The following is a 16,795-nucleotide window of genomic DNA, read 5'->3' as shown; positions in this document are numbered from 1 at the left end:
ACCTACTCAAAAAATTCAGAATGTCTTCAATGATGCATAAACACTAAACCCAGCATACTTGGGGTAATGAGCCACAGACATACAAAAAGTCCTTTAGAAAATGGGGAAGAAACACAAGAGAGTCACCTTCTAACTCAAAAAGAAAATGGCCAAAAGTTTTTATGTAATTGCTTTATGATAATTAAGGCTTAGCGATGAAAAAAAAAAAAAAAAAATTCATCGATTTATGACTTTGCTGTCCTATTAGTAACTTTCTTTCATAAGGAAAATTATTTTCCAGAACAAGAATCAGCACTTTCAGGATTTAAATATTACTACATATTTGTTACCCACCTGCTTGGTGTTCATTTTACCAAAATTCCTGATATACATGTCGTACTCATTTACAGGAGGCAAATCCAGTAAAGAATAACTCACTGAGAAGTCCAGATCGATTAGTGGGAGAAGTTCTGAACTCCGTTTTCTTTAGAATGAATTACAAAAGAGAAACACAAAAATGATTAAGATCAAGTATTTGGTATTCCAAAAGAAAAACCACCTGATTTTGTACAACACCAGAGATCTAACAATTCACCTCTCTATACAAACTGAAGCTGTACCAAAATTTATTGACAGATAAAAATATACCAACAGAAGTACATTTAACATTGTTATGAATTCTTATTTAATGTTACATTGAGATAATTATAATGTTTGAAAATGCAATACTGATCGCAAATAGCAAACTTAAGTGGTTTATTATTAAACACAAACTGCCAAAGCATAGCACAGTCATCTTGCCTAAGTATTCAAAAGCTGTTTTCTCTGAGAGGTAACAGATGAATGTCTCCTTCTTCCTATTGTTAGGATGGTGGGTAATTCTCCTATACTCATTTTATTAGCTTACACACCCTACAGGTCTACATGCTTTACAAAGACTGTCTATAATGTCCTGGTTTTGCTAGACTTATGCAAATGTATTTTGGACGACCTCCACTGGTAACAGACTGCGTGAATTTGTACCTCTTCACATCAGAAGGGAAACAAATAACAATAGCAGCAGCAACCCTAAAATGTGTTTAGAATATATATATTAAATAACTCTATTACTGATTCATAACCTGTGGGCAGAAATACTGACCTCTTCCCCAAAAAGTAGGCCTACAAAACCCATCTGTTCCTGAACTATTGGACTTGATCTAAAACGTATGAAAACGAGTACTCAACATTGAGGTAGACTGTGTATTTTTTATTATATTTTGGGGGGTTGATAACATTAGTAGTATTTAAGATATCTGAAATCTCTTTGTCCTATGAAATGACAAATTTTTCCATCTTCCTAAATTTCCTTGATTGAATGATAAAAACTAACTCAACTGCCTTATCCAGCTTCCTTCAACCCCTTTACATTCTGCCTACCTCGATTCTTAATTTTTCCTTCTCTGGTCACAAATAAAACTGTATTTTGATTCTTAATTGGAAAACAAGTCTACCTGCATATATTCTATCTTAATATATGTGATATTAAAACATTTATGTGATATTTCCTATTATCACCCACTACAAAGAGATTCCCACCACTCCACTTGTATGGTTGTGTGGATAATGAAAAGAGTCAATCTTTGTCGCAATTCACATAACTATCTACTTTAATGTCATAAAACTGTTATTTTAAGAGTTAACTGCTTGAATTGCATACAGATGTCCGTTTACAAGTTAATTCCATGCTCTTGCTATACTACAGATTCCTTGACAACAAGAAAATTTTTGTAGTCTTCCTTTCGCTCTTGCACTTTTTTTTTTAAATATACTTAATACAAATACAAAGCAGATACAATTATGGGTCTGTAGCAATTCAGTATCTAAACAATCTTGAAGATACATAATCTAGCTGCAGTTTCTTCTCAGTAAAGTAGTTTTTGAAAAAGGAAAGGACTGGAGCAATATGAGCTGGAATTTCTCCTCCAATATTTTAGGCTGGATTTTTCTTTATGTATAAGAACAATTTTCACATGTCATTTCTGTTATTTGGTGACATCTATTGCATTTCTCATCCATGTTTTATTTTTACTTCTACTTCCACTTCCTAATGCATCACCTTTTCACAAAAACTGGGGGCACAGATTGCTGAGATGCAATTCAAAAGTATGAAACTTGTTTCCTAGTTACAAATGTTAATGATACATGCAGAAAAATCCTTAAAATAAACTAACAGGACTCATATTAATACTTGCAACTCCAAAGTGCCACAGCTCATTTATAGAATGCTTTCAGTCTACTTTCTGGTAGCAATGTATTATCTCAGCATTAAAACCCATAAACCCTTTCTCTTTCCAAAGAAATGTTAGTTCTCTTCACAGGTTATATAATTTGTTAGCATGTACACAAAGCCATATCATGTATACATAGTCATACCAGTCATAGTACATAACCAGCAGAGGCTGACAAGCATCAGAAGGTAATTTGCCTTCCTGAATTTCCTAATCTGTCTCCACTGTCTAGAGAGGAAGCCTAGACAATGAGCATATTGGGCATATAAATTTAGGGAAGGTGAATTAGACAGCCCAGACAATAAAATCTCCTTATGTGAACATTAGCCACTGATGTGCAGCCGTAACACACTGGAATCTGGCACTGTCAATAAAATTTAATATTCTTGGTTTATGTGTCCAGTTGATGTAATAAAAAACTGGAGTTACATACAGTGCTTCAGATAAATCTGGAGCTCCTGGCAAGTTCTGCAAGAAAGAGGCATCAATTTTTTTTCTTTAAAAAGACAGAGCTGCTGTAGATGTCTCAAATCTATATCAACTTTAGATCAGTAATAACATGTTTTTACACTAAGTGGTATTATCCCTGAAAAGGAACATGCTATTTTGGGAACAATATGTGCCATATAGAGACTTGATTATTTCAAGAAATTACAGTTCTGCAGAGCCCTGAGAGCAGCTAAAAGGCTTGTTCTTTGGTACTCTAAGTCAGTATTTAATTGACTGAAGAATCATACAAAGAAATGACAATCCTGGCAGCTCATTCTATACTAAAATGGTTCAGAAAAACAGCTATATAGGTAAATTTCTGCTATTAAATGACATGTAGCAAAGTCCATAAATTGTATTTACTCAAGAGCTAATTACTGTTAGCTTAAAAAATAGTATTTGTCTCTAAAATCCTCAATTTTATAACCTTCACATATTTCAAATACAATGAAAAAAATTACATCTCTCATAGCGAGTTGAAATTTTGTGTGGATAATTTAAAATACACTTACTTCTGCTTATTAGCCATACTTCGGCTACTTTGTCGTTGGTTTGCCATTTGAAAATCCATGAATAATCCACAGAAAGAGTTTCTGACAGAAGGGTACTGCCTTTCTGTGATATTTTAAAGCATTGTTAGTGTTATAATTCACACTTCACAGTGCACTGAAATATAAAGCAGTAAATTTAAAAAGCAACAGATTTATTATGACACAGCTACTAAAAGTTATTAGTTTGCACATTACACAACTTGCTCTAGCAGTTATTAGTACAATAGGCTTCTTCAGCAATGGGACAGCATTTTTCCTTTATTATGGTCCTTTACCAATCAATGAAAAATTACTGACCACTGTAATTTTTATTTTAGAAGAGTATGCTGCAGAAAGTGCCTCTTTCTTTCTCCTGCCATTAGGAGTCCTCTTCTTCCCCTGTGTGCAGTAGAATGCTCTATGACCAATTCTAAAAATCATAACGAATTCATACAGACTACACCATATGCATGCTACATCTCTAAATCAGAATTCATCATTACAGCTAGCGGAGAACGTCATCAACACAAGCTTAACTGATACCCTTGCATGAATAAGCAAAACATTGAAAACTGGTGCTTTAAAAGCCATGGTTAATGTAACAACTACAGTATCTGATGTCACATTGATTTTTCTCCCTTTCCTGGCTATCACCTGGAAGCTAATTTACTTTAATATCCAACTTCCAGTCAGGACCAATGGTGTTTCACTGCCTCAGGGGAAGACTGCCTTTTTAAATAATACTTGTAAAATGCTTTTAAACTTCTAAAAATCATTACCAGCATGATCAACAGCCTTTTTAACCATAGAGGATCAAAACTTATCAAAAAGAGAGTGCTGTGTAATTTACGATGAAGCACTGTTACAATTCAGAATTTAAAAATCTAACTCTATATTAGAATTCCATCCTGTTTATTAGATCTATACCGTTAACGGAATTATTTTATTGATTCCACTCTGTTTATTAGAAAAACAGTAATAATTGCATAAATCTTCTGCAAAAGAAATTCATATGATAGTATACTAGTTCTGACTTGCAACGAACACTTAACCAAAAATCTGTGGATACTGTAAAGACTTAAAGAAACTCCATGCTATCCTTCTGTGACTGTACAAACTTCATACAAGCTAGAGTAAGAAGTTGTTTTAGATTCTTTTGAATAATAATTCTCTACTGCCATTCACATGAGTGGAGAGCGAAAAGCAGAACCACAACTGTATTTGTTAAATAAGTAGATCTGGAACTCACAGGAATCAGACCAACTGAATACAAGACAACAATTCCATAGTTGCATTTCATGAAAAACACCCTGCATTTTAAAACTGATATAGAAATATATATTTAAGTAATATCTGTATTTTTCTCACCCTCCCACCCAGAGAAGCGGCTTCAACTTTGCTTAAGAGAGAAAGGCAAATTAATATCACAGGAAGCCCCAAACTGTTCTAGCACTCCTCCAGTTTTCAAAACCCAGACTCTCATATCCTCCCGTTACCTAAATTAAGACCTACTAAATGTCAGTCTGTAAATTTTTATACTTCACATTTTAAATGATTAGTAATGCCTCTGAATCATTCTTTAGCAATGTGAAAGTTACAGTACTTACCCATAAACCTAAGTGACTCATCTAGAGGACCAGATTTCTGCCTTCAGGCAGACTTCTAGAAAAAGTGTCCTGTTTACTCTTATATTATATGTGTTACTCATACATTTAATAAAAATAGACTGGTGTCTAATCACATACCCACGACTGATTCCTTTTTTTCATTTTCAATTTCCTTTGCCAGTGAAGTACAAATTCTATCGTTTTCTGCATTAATTGCTCTTTGAATTTCTTCAATTTCTGATGTTCTAGAAAACCGAATCTCTCTTAGATTTTCTTCTTCACCTCTTTCTTCACTTTTGCCTTCATCATCATCAAAATCCTCTTCATAATCCTTTAAAAGTAACAGGACTTTCAATAACTAATAAACATGGATTATAGATGTATTTTTCACAATCTATTTTAGAAATTGTAAAATGCTGTCAAAATAAAAGTAAAATTCTCATACAAATGGCAATAAATCCTCCAACTGAAAGGCATTTTAAAATAACTCACAGGAAGAAAATGGCATGTCTTGATTGAGCAGTAATTTTAAAAACAGAAGACATTCCCATAGTGTTGTTCTTCAGTACCTGAAATAGATCCCTTTTTCTTTTTCTTTTGTGAAGACTTCAACTCAAAAGAAGTTGTTTCTGATGAAATCTAAATAAATATATAGCAGTTTCTACGTAACATTTTAGTTACCTATTATTTACTGTCACCAAAAAATGCGTAAGTAAAAAACATGTATCATTCTGTAATTTTTCTTTCTGTGAATAAAGTTTGATATTTTAGGATTACTTCAAGAAGACAATTGTATGCTTTTACTTACTTCAAAATCATCTTCATAATTTGCTGAAAAATTATCAAATCCCGCATCTGAATTATAGATGTGTGTATCTTTAATTGCCTAAATAAGAAAAATTAAACAAATAATCTTAGAAAAAAATAAAGGTTTATCTGCCAAATCGTAGCATAAAGATAGGTAAATAGTTGTTCTTCCAAAATATTTCTACATTTTCAAGCAAACATATAACAAATTCTGTTTAGAAATATAAATAAAAGTGTATTAAGAAGTTATAAATACTGACTTAAAATTACAATAGGAAGACAAGATAGAACTCAACCTTAGCCTGGGAAGACCAGTTGTTTTTCCAACAATATTTTTGCTGGGAAAGACTTAAGAATTGCTGTGCTGCCTATAATTTCAATATTGTACAGCATGGCTTGCATAGGTCAGCAAAATTAAGTCAGTGAGGAGACAAATGTGCTTTCTATAAGCTCATTAGGGGAAGAAAACCCTACAAAAGTACTTAAGCTAAAGCCAAAATAATGTAAATTGATTGAAAATTAGAAGAAAAGATAGATAAGTACTTCTGGCATGAAACCAACCAGGTTTTAATAGTATAGTTCTGAAAAATATATGACTGAAAGATACAACAGATACATGGCTGCCCATAACATGAGACTATGGAAAGGGATGTCTTCATTAGGTACTACTACATTTTCCTAAATTGGAACCATAATCCTACAACATTCCAAAACAGAATTTGGATTCTGGAGGATGGATACAAACATTTAAAAATATGACAAAATATTTTAAAACCTTTTATAGTAAAGTCAGGCTGTTTCTGCACAGACTGGACCAAATAAACCCAAGTCCATTCAGCTTACACTTCAGACTTGCTGAAAACTTGGTTATGTCTGCACCTGTCCTTTTAAACATATATATATTAAAATATATATATGTGAAAAGCATATATATAAAAATACTCTTCCCTTTCTTACAGCAACTATTTTAAGAGATATGTATGAATTACGTTGCTAACCACATTTTACTTGGCTTGCACTAGATATTATTTGCCTGTTAGCTGTTTATAGAAAGAAATTATATACTTCAGATATGTGTAGATGTATTATATGTCTAAACTCTTCCCATTTACTGAAAACTATTTTTTCGTGCATAGAAGATACTATACATAGAAATAGCTACATAGATAGATACATAGATATGCAGTTGAATAGATGGCTACCTGCAATTTATACAGAATTAATCAATTTTCTAATGCTGCATCCAGAAAGAGAGGTTAGGAGATACCTAAAGACCAATATATATAAACCTGATCTTTGAATACCTTTATATTGAAATTCATATTGTTATTGCTATTAATCCTAGGAAAAACACAACATGCAAAGTTCCAAAATCAAACTATTTCACCTCTTGTCCTGTGTCACCTTCCTCATTTTCAATGAGTTTTCCTTTATCTTCCACAGACCTGTTGAAAAAGAGAAAATCAATTTTATTAGTTAACTCTGAAGAAAGCACCAGTTTTGTGTTGGTTTTGGTTGGGGGGGGGGGGGGGGATTGTTTGCTTTATAAAAAGTAAGTCTCTTTTCCTGAAAAGAAAAAAAGTTGGAAACTTCCAATAAACTGAAAGAATTCTACAAATACTTTTATAGATCCCTATTTATGATACAAAATTATATTGAAACAGCCAAGTGATTAATCAGCTCAGAATTTCACAAAACCTTGTCCAAATTTAATGCCTGTAATCGCATCAAAACAGAAGAAAAGGAGGAAAAAAAACTATTAAACCCATACATATATTAGCTATATTGATATCTGCAGAAAACTGGAGATGAAGATCAGATTGGTGTCATGTGATCTGAAGCCACAAATCACTGACTGACATTCAAACACTGTCTTTCATTCAGGGGTTTTATTTATGAGGACAATGCAATGAGGGAGCAGGAGAAAAATCAACAACCAGCTCTGCTCCTTAACAGTCTATTTGATTATTTTATAAGTAGAGTATTGGACTTTAAGAATAGAATGTACTTAGAAATATAATCCTGACATTTTACTGATCCTACCAAGGATGACCTTGGCCTACCCCTTTCACATACAACAGTAAACTTGTTACATATTAATGTTTAAGATAACATCCAGTTTAGTAATCACTATTCTGTAGTTACAAAGTAGTAACTTTGTGTAGAGATAATACAAATTCTAATAAAAAAGAGAGTACTACATAGTTTATCATGAGCCTTCTACGTGTCCACATGACTGCACAGTGAATCTCTGGGTGATATAATACAGCATTTCTGTCTCCCACATTAAATATCCAGATTAACACATATGCAGTTTGCAAGTATTAGAAAATATCTCTTGTTATCCTGGACTAGGGGGGGGAAAAGAAACCCCCAAACAAAATCATCATATAAATACATACACTTTTACAAACCACAGATTTTTTTCTTTCTAATTACCACTGTGCTGGGCAAAAGGCCTATGAAAAAAAATTCTATTTACCCTAGATATTTGAGATCAAGAATTCATGCTTATTGTTTTGGTAGCGACTGAATCTTGGTGGATACCACACAGTACATTTTTATTTTTAATCTCTGAATTTACCTTACATGCTGATGGCTCTTTTCTTCTTGAATCCTCTCCTCTTTTTTGTATTCACTATTCTATAAAAAAAAAGTCACAATAGTCACATGTCAGAAATGATGGGAGAAAATAAGTCTATGAACTTCTATTAGCAGTAGTGATATTAAACAGTAAGAAAGGTTAATAATGAATTATTTCAATGACATAGTATTTTTTTTAATCAGTCATTGCCTGTAAGCCATTCTGTGTTTGAACTAAAGTCAGAATGATCACCTCCTTAGAGATATGGTAAGCAAAGAAAATAAACACCCATAAAAAGAGATGCTATATAAAGAATATGAGCTGCTTCTGAAAACTTGAAATACCTGGGATTCAAGTTTGGCTGCATCCTCTTCTGCAGTGTATTTCAGGAAAGAAACAAGAAGGGACCTTGAGTCTTCTATGCTTAACAAAACTTTATAAGGCTGTACCAGAGTAAATTCCAACTTTTGTAGGATACTTTCACATTAGTGTATTAGTAACAATGGTTAAAAAATGCTTTGGGCTCAGTGTATACTGCTCAAATGTGAGCCCAGAGCACTTTCCCAAATAACCCCTACACGTGACTAGAAAAACTAATAGGGACCAGGGGCTGACCTCAGTAGGCTGTGGCCAGCCTGTCTCAAAGAATGAGATTTTAACAGTATAGACTGCAACAATTCACATCAGGGATGAAGAACAGTCACAGGCACTTTTAAGCCCCAGTATAGGGACCTCACTCTTACATTCTGTATTATGGGGGTTTTCCCAAGTTTGGAAACGTATTCAACAGGTTGTTAAAGATGGTTTTTTCTGTCCACGAGCATCAGGAAAAGAGAAACATAACTCTGAGACAGAAGCATCAGTATCAGTCATATTCTATAACAGACAGCTACTTGAGCAGATTTCCAAGGAAGTCAAGCCTTGAGCAAGCTCGATAGACTTCTGAATTCTGCTGCAGAATGTCAGTTATAGGAATCACTTCTGGTGGGCACATACACTGAAGATGCCCAGTATTTTTACTAGAAAATATATTTTTGAACTTTTCTTCAAGAAGCTTGTACATCTTCACTCTTTAGGCAGCAGAGAAACTATCCTAAATTGTATGAATGTTTCTATGTTCCATAAAACTTACCTGATTACAGATTACTGTATACTTCTCTCATTCTTGCACAATGAGTACTTGTATTATAAAAAACAGTCAAAAAATGTCAAAGGCTGATTAAGTCAGCAAGATATAGCACCATGCTCTGTGCTAGAAACATTAAAGATACTCTATAGCTTCTGAAGTAGAGGCAAAACCCATAAATAGAAGGTATCTATACTCATGTGCCTACCTGTGAGTTAGATAAACATGCTCCATTTCTAGATAGCATCAAACAGCTTCTATTAAAATCATACTGATTTCCTATAAAGGCATCCAATATATTTAATGGACCTCCAGCCTAATCTCTTCACCTCAAAGTGTTAGTAAAAATTCCAAAGTCATAGTAATAAAGAATTTTATGAATAAAAGATGTTTCTAATATATAGGAAGTTTCTAGTTAAAATTTCATAGAAGGAATCGGCTAACGATTAGGATACTTAAAGGCAGATGTAGTATTTTAATTTACCACTCTACCTTCAAATTTCAGAAAATGTTGACTATATTATTCAACTTGTCAATGATAATATATCAACAATTAAAGTAAGCTATAATGTTTTAAAGTCTTAACAATACTAACCCCAAGATTCTTTCTTTCATTTTCTCTACTTTTTACTCTCTCACTAGCTTCTGCTGGTTGCCTTTCTCTGTCTCCATGGGAAGATCTGTCTTTAGATCTCTTTGATTTATGTTTTTCTTTCTCTTCTATTCCATAATGTTTATGACTTCTCTCTTTTGAAAGCCTCTCTTTTCCTGCCCTAACAGAATGTTCTTTTTTTTCTCTGTGTCTTCTTTCTCGCTCCTTATCCAACTCTTGATCTTTCTGTAACTTGTATACACGTTCACCTTCTTCAAATTTGTAGGCTAAAAATTTGTCAACATTCTTTCTGGCATCAATATGCTGGAAAGAGAAAATAACATCAAAGAGTTAGATCTCCAAGACTGTTTTATCTTCACAAATCTATTCATTTTTGACCACTAGAATGACAGATTTGTAAGTATCTACACTTTCTGCCACAGGTATCTTCCAGCCACTATTTTTTTTAAATCTACTATGGCAAGTTTCAAATTATTTTATCACTTGAGATTCTGATATTTATTGTGAGACATCATGTACTTTGCCACAGAAATTCTTCAAATGATGTATTCTGCACACAAAAAATTATTAATTATTTCTTTGTCTACTTGGTGGTCTAACATAAAATAGGATGTACACTTGCCAATATCCTTGCAATAAAAGCATAAATTGCAGATAGGAAATTATGAAAAAGCTGTACGAAAATAAAGCACTGTTCGCTATGCACATTAAAAAAAAAAAAGAAAAAAAATTCAGTACGTCCTTAAAATAGAACGGCTCAGATATATTTTGTTGTGTGTTTTGTACACTTCTTGTGAGGGCTTTACTATCTATGCATCTGATTTCTTAGGAACTAGAGTCTGATTCAGTTTCTTCAATTTTACAATTTTATCTTCTTCCATTCTGAAACACTTCATTCCATTCCTTTCCTTTACCTTCTTTTCTGTATGTCTTCTTTCTTGCTCTTCACTTGTTTTCTCTTTCTCTAGAAAATACATGTATAAATTAAGTAGAAAGTTGTATTATACTCAAACTCTGTATACAATTCACTCTAGTTTGGAGAAAATAGTATTTCAGTGACATACTTTTCCTTATACCTAAAAGCTTTCTAATAAAGCCTTAATGTCCTATTGAAATTCTCTCTCCAATGTTGGTTACTTCTACGTTACCACAAGATTCCCCAAAGAGATACATTTCAATAGGTACTCACACCTGCCTGTCTTTATCCTCTCTGTACAGATGGGGTATGGCTTCAGAGTATTTCTATCTAAGTATTGAATACTTCAAAGTAGAAAAGAAACCCAAAGCAACTTACCCAAACGATGCCTGCTTTCTCTTCTTCTGTGATGTTCTTTATCTCTTCCTTCAAATGACTTCAGATTATTTTGTGTATCTATTTGCTTTACCTCATGTCTTTTATGCTTTTTTTCTTGTTCCCTATTGCTTTCCCTATCTTTATCTTTTGGAAAACTGTATCTTTTCTCCAGACTTGACTCTTGAAGTTTATCTTTGTATCTCACTTGGTCTCCTTCCCCCTGGCACTCTTTCCACTTCTCTCTCTCTCTCATTTTATCCCTGTCTCTTTCACGAGATTTTAATCTCTCTCTCTCTCTTGTTCTTTCCTTGCTCTTCCCTCTGTCTTTGCGTTCATGTTTATGAGTGTCTATGTCATAAACAGGTTTCTCTTTTTGCAGTTTATTTTCTCTGTGCTTTTGGTCTTCATTTTGACTATCTGATTGTAATGCCTGAAATAAACCAAACAAAATTAAAATGCATTATTTACACTTCAGCCATCTATTTTTATATAGCATATTCATATGGAAAAAAAATACTATATTGCTAACTGTGAATTTCATTTCCCAAACAGTATTAAAATGCTGATATATTTCTAAGCTTATGTCCTGGGTTCAGCAGTAGCAGTCATTTTTCTCCTTCTTGGTAGCTGGTGTAGTGCAGTGTTTTGACTTTCAGCTCAGGAACAGAGCTGATAGTGATGTTTTGGTTTGGCCAAGGACTTTGTGAGCCTCATGCTCTGCCAGGGGGGAGGGGAAGCCAGGAGGAAGCAGAGACAGGACACCTGACCCAAACTGACCAAAGAGGTATTCCATACCACAGCACGTCATGCCCAGGAGGTAACTGGGAGTTAGCCGGAAGGGCTGGGAGACTGCAGGGTTGGAGGAGGTATGGGTCGGTGCTTGGTCGGGCTTGGGGGCCGAGTTATCGGTCGGCTGGTGGTGAGATGATGTATTCTCTTCCCTTGTTATTTCCTTTATCATTATTATCATTGGTGGTAGCAGTAGTGATCTGTGTTATACCTTAGTTACTAAACTGTTCTTATCTCAACCCATGGGAGTTGCATTCTTTTGGATTCTCCTCTCCGTCCCTCCGGGAGTAGGGGGAGGGAAAGAAGGGGGGGAAGTGAGTGAACAAGTTACCTGACTGGGTTTAAACCACGACAGCTTACTTTGTAAAACTGGTAACATTATGTCTGTACTTACTGTAAAAAGAACTAATAAATGAAACAAATAATAAGCTGCATTTTCACTGCATTTGAAAATAATTTGGTAAAAAAAAAGAAAATTTATGGCAGAACTGTGCATTCCTTTTAGAGCTAGGTTGAAAAATTAACTAAGCACCTTAAAGCTGTTACCTCACATGGACAGGAACTGTGCCATCTTATAAAATATGCTACAGATACAAACAACAATGATAAGTAACTGGGCATCCTGCAGCTGCCTTTAAAATAGATTAGCTTTCACTTGAACAGAAAGCAGCATATAAAAACTGCTTAAAAACTGAAAAAAGTTTCTGACCAAGATCCCTTGAGGATGTAACTCTTCTTAAATTTTTCTGAAGTCATAAGATTGTATTTCAACCTTCCTGAAGCAAGTAGCACAACTCCCAGTGATTTCACTACACCCACGATTTCTGCTATTTACTCAATGCAGAACAAACAGAACTTCCACTCATTATAGTTGATTCACAAAGTGAATTAAACTTTATCCATCTGTTTCACAGAAATTAAAGTCCAACCACACCACTTCTTTTGGAACTAAAGCATTTCAACTCAAATTCGTTTGCTTTACCTCACATGGAAGTAGTGGAAACGTTACTGAATGTCTAAAAAATACAAAATACTCAATACTGTAGCACTGACACTGAAATAATGGGGATCTTTGAAATGTAATGGATAGGAAGCTAGGATCTGCACAAGATCTGTGCAAGACATAGAAAATAAGATGCATATTGGAAAACAGCTTTTAAAAATATATAGCACAAAACTAAGATAGAGTATCAATGATGTAACTGACTGGAGCCTGAATGCTTATTTGACCAGTTAAAATAGTTAACCAGTTCATGAGAAACATGATAGGTGATGATAACAAATACAATACCTAATATACACGTATGAAAGCGAGTAAGCATATAAAGCAGAAATTTAACTTGGATTTGGGATGGCCAGTAAATCAGACTCCATTATGTGCTGTGCGATTACTGTAACAATGGCATTTTTTCCATTTACCTTATTAAGAAATCTGTAATCTTATATGACTTGTGTAGCTAGAAACAGCTGAATGGGCCAACCTCTGGCATAGAAATATTCCAGAACTGTCAGTTGCGGCAAGGCAATTAGCAGCTGCACTTTAAAGATCTGTATTGTTTGTATTCAGTGATGCAGATTTAAAGTATCTGGTGTACCAAAAAGCCTTAAGGAGATATTACGGATCCCACAAGGCAAAGTGGCTAGTAGAACAATCAGCCAACTCTCTGTGTCTAGACTGTCGATAAATTCTGGAGCTTTAGGGTAGCTTAACACCAAAACTAGTAGAAACCAAATAAAATTACCCTAAGATGTTTCCTAAGTTCTTCTGATTTCCAGGTATCTTCTTTGGTTCTTCTCTGGAACAGAAAAGACAGCAAAAGCCTGAGTAATCAATCTGCAGACTGAAGTAAATCATTTAACAATTAGTAGGTTTTCAAAGGCAAGGATTAAGGTACATATGGCAAGTACCAGTGAATCCTGTAACTTAAGCATTAATTTGATTTAGCCCTAATGTATATAGCTACAGCATATCTGATCTGACTAGATCTGGAAGAGGCCTGAAGCTCTGACCTCTACTGGGTTATCCAACTCTGCACACACAGAATAACCAATAATGAGGTCAGTGCCTATGGTAGATAACAGCGCAGCCCTTCAAGAAAGACTTAAAACTGATCTTCCAATGCTTAACCAAATGGATTACACAGTCAGGCCACTTCTGGAAAATAATCAATATATTGATGTCATTAGGTTCCATCTCCTGATATATTTGATCTAACTTCAAAATCCTGGTGAGGGACTTTCTTCGGTGAGGTTTTAATTATCTCTGAGGTTGGAGGTTTTCCAGGCAACCTGGTTCTTGGGTTTAACCACACTCAACTAAAAATGTTTTCCTTATACCGAGTCATGATTTCCCTTGCTGGGGCTACTATATTCTGTTCTCTCACTGTCCATCTTGGAGAAGAAATTGGCTCCATCTTCTCCACAGATCCTCTTTAGATATTTAAACACAGTAGTTAGATCCCCTCTCAGTTTTCTGAACAGCAATTTAGCCTACTTCCAGATTAAGGCTGTTTTTTTAAACCACTCTGGGTTTAACTTAAATCATCCACCTGAGAGCATGAGGAGCTAATCTGCTTATGACATGTTTACTGAATTCAAAAAGTACTATAAAAATCTTTAAGAATCTGTACCTTAAACTAAACAGTAAGTATGTTATCTTATGAAGTATAACAGGAGACCTTGCTACTTCAGATAAAACTCTTCAAGAGAGTTCAACAGGGACTTCCTTCATTCACAACCTAGAAAGACTGGAGGTTTTCAGAACATTATGTTCAGAATTAAGTTAAGAGCTGTTAACTGAAAAAGAAAAACAGAGAAATTTCTGTGTTTTAAGGCTAAAGTATTTTTTACATATAATCTTTACCTTTCTTATTTTCAATACTAACTGCCTATTTAAGAGTCCTCAAATACATAAGCAGCACAAGTGATAGACTTAATAGAAAACAAACAGTAAAATGAGGTTTTATCACATAGTGTGGCTGTTAGCGTAACTGCCTCTGAGTCTTCAGCAGCCTTATACCAATGCACCTGAAAACTTTGATCTAAAAGATTAACTTTTCATCACAATTCACTAACGAGGTTATTGATGTACCACAACTACTGAAATATCTGAATTAAAGTTTTTAATACTACTACTTCCCAGACACTCTATTTCCTACACCGTTTCCTATTCAGCATGACCACAAACTAGTCACTCGTAAAATCCAGATTCCCACAGCCACAATAAAAGTGATTTGATACTAATGCTTTTCCAAGTGAATATGTACCACAATCATTGATGCCAGCACGTCCATGTGATTTTGCTTCATTTTGGAGCTCTCCAAACTTTTGATAATTTAACACCACCATGCAAAAGCTATGTGGTTTCCTAAAGAACTAAACCCCATCAACTAGCTGTTACAGGCATATCAATTATTAAATATATTTTATCTACAATCTGAAACATAAAGAGCTTTGGATATTTTCATAAAACAGCCTATCTCCTGCAGAAAAACCTGTGGCTGAGACGGACTCATCCTTCTGCTAGAGGAGTAAGGACTCCCTTACTACCACTACTTGGGAGAGAATTTCATCGGCGAGCTGACAAAACAAGACTCGAGGTGCCCAAGGAGTAGCCATGGAGGTTGCTTCTCAGGACCAGCAGCTTCATGCCTTTACCCCACAGATGCCCAGACTTATGTAACACCAAGCGACACGCGTGGCGGGGCTCGCGGATGGCTTTCTCTAGCACCAATGCACTTAAGGCGTAACGGGCCGGAAGCAGGCCTAGAAGAACAAGCCGTGCCGTGCTGCCACCGCCCCCAGCGCCTCCTCAGAGCCCTCCTAGAACGGGAAGAGGGAGCGGAAGGGGCGAGACGCAAGTCCCATTTGCAGAAGTCGGGCCGGGTGGCTCCTCACCTTGTCACCCTCCATTGGCGAGGGGACGGGCGGGCGCCGCTTCCCGCCGCCACCGTCCGCCTCGGAGCGGGCAGGAAACCGGGGTAGCCGCGTCCGGCCCTGCCTAGCAACAAGCGGCGAGGGTGAAGCAGCCGAGCGCCCGAGCGATGGATGAGCGCCGGGGCCACCGCACGGCATTGTGGGAAGGAAGAGGGTACCTGGCAGGGTGTGGGGAGCGTAGCTCATGGCGTAGTTTGCTCCTCTGCGGTAGGCTAGCGTGTGGCCATCCCCAGCCTTTTCTGAGCGAGAAGCGGCAGACTGGGGTGCCTGCAGGAAGGTTCTCCTCCCCGAGGCGGTGCCTTGCTGGGTTTTCTGAGGTGGAGGGGGTTTGGGGAGAGCTCGGGCCAGGCGAGCACTGTTTTGAGAGGTGGGGACGGGGAATGCACCCAGGCAGGCTTTAGAGCACCCTTGTCCTCCTGTTCGCTACTGGCCTTTTGTGGGTTAGGTATACCATTAAACCATTCCTACTCGTAGTTGGCTCATTTCTAGAAGAGGCATGCACGATTACTGGGGGGAAGGGGGAATGTTAAGGGTGATATCTTAATCTGCAGCTCACCAGGATTTCAGATAGAGGCAGGTATGAAGAGTACCTGTAGAAACAAAGGTGGTGTTAATACACAGCAACAAATAGCGGAGCCGTTTTCTGCAGCAGAGAGCAAGTGGCAGCTTACCAGGCACACGTGAAACAAACTACGGAAACAATGACTGCATGCAGGAAAGGTGTGTGCTGTTTTCACAGCAGGTATTTACAGCCCATTAACGTGCAATTTA

At 36.0% G+C, this 16,795-nt stretch overlaps 1 protein-coding gene across 2 annotated transcripts in view; it reads right to left on the bottom strand.

Moving 5' to 3' along the window:
• DYNC2I1 (dynein 2 intermediate chain 1) overlaps nucleotides 1-16,177 on the bottom strand; it is a 28,718-nt gene extending 12,541 nt beyond the window's left edge. Inside the window, exons 1-11 of one of the 2 annotated variants that reach the window (XM_061468016.1) lie at nucleotides 15,986-16,177; nucleotides 13,831-13,884; nucleotides 11,300-11,729; nucleotides 10,920-10,969; nucleotides 9,988-10,308; nucleotides 8,267-8,325; nucleotides 7,070-7,127; nucleotides 5,684-5,761; nucleotides 5,014-5,206; nucleotides 3,251-3,353; nucleotides 334-463 (exon numbers count right to left, since the gene is read on the bottom strand). In XM_061468016.1, the coding sequence (XP_061324000.1) occupies nucleotides 334-463; nucleotides 3,251-3,353; nucleotides 5,014-5,206; nucleotides 5,684-5,761; nucleotides 7,070-7,127; nucleotides 8,267-8,325; nucleotides 9,988-10,308; nucleotides 10,920-10,969; nucleotides 11,300-11,729; nucleotides 13,831-13,884; nucleotides 15,986-16,162 (1,653 nt within the window). In that variant the 5' untranslated portion in view covers nucleotides 16,163-16,177. Of the gene's footprint in view, nucleotides 1-333; nucleotides 464-3,250; nucleotides 3,354-5,013; nucleotides 5,207-5,683; nucleotides 5,762-7,069; nucleotides 7,128-8,266; nucleotides 8,326-9,987; nucleotides 10,309-10,919; nucleotides 10,970-11,299; nucleotides 11,730-13,830; nucleotides 13,885-15,985 lie in introns of those variants that run through there. The other variant, XM_061468015.1, reaches the window with a different exon arrangement.
• Between the last annotated feature and the right edge of the window lie 618 nt (nucleotides 16,178-16,795).

This window comes from Pezoporus flaviventris, unplaced genomic scaffold, assembly GCF_033815535.1.
Source record: "Pezoporus flaviventris isolate CSIRO_AGI_PZ_B2104156 unplaced genomic scaffold, CSIRO_AGI_Pfla_v1 ptg000047l, whole genome shotgun sequence".
NCBI lineage: Eukaryota > Metazoa > Chordata > Aves > Psittaciformes > Psittacidae > Pezoporus > Pezoporus flaviventris.
This window is presented reverse-complemented; position numbering and strand designations above follow the sequence as displayed.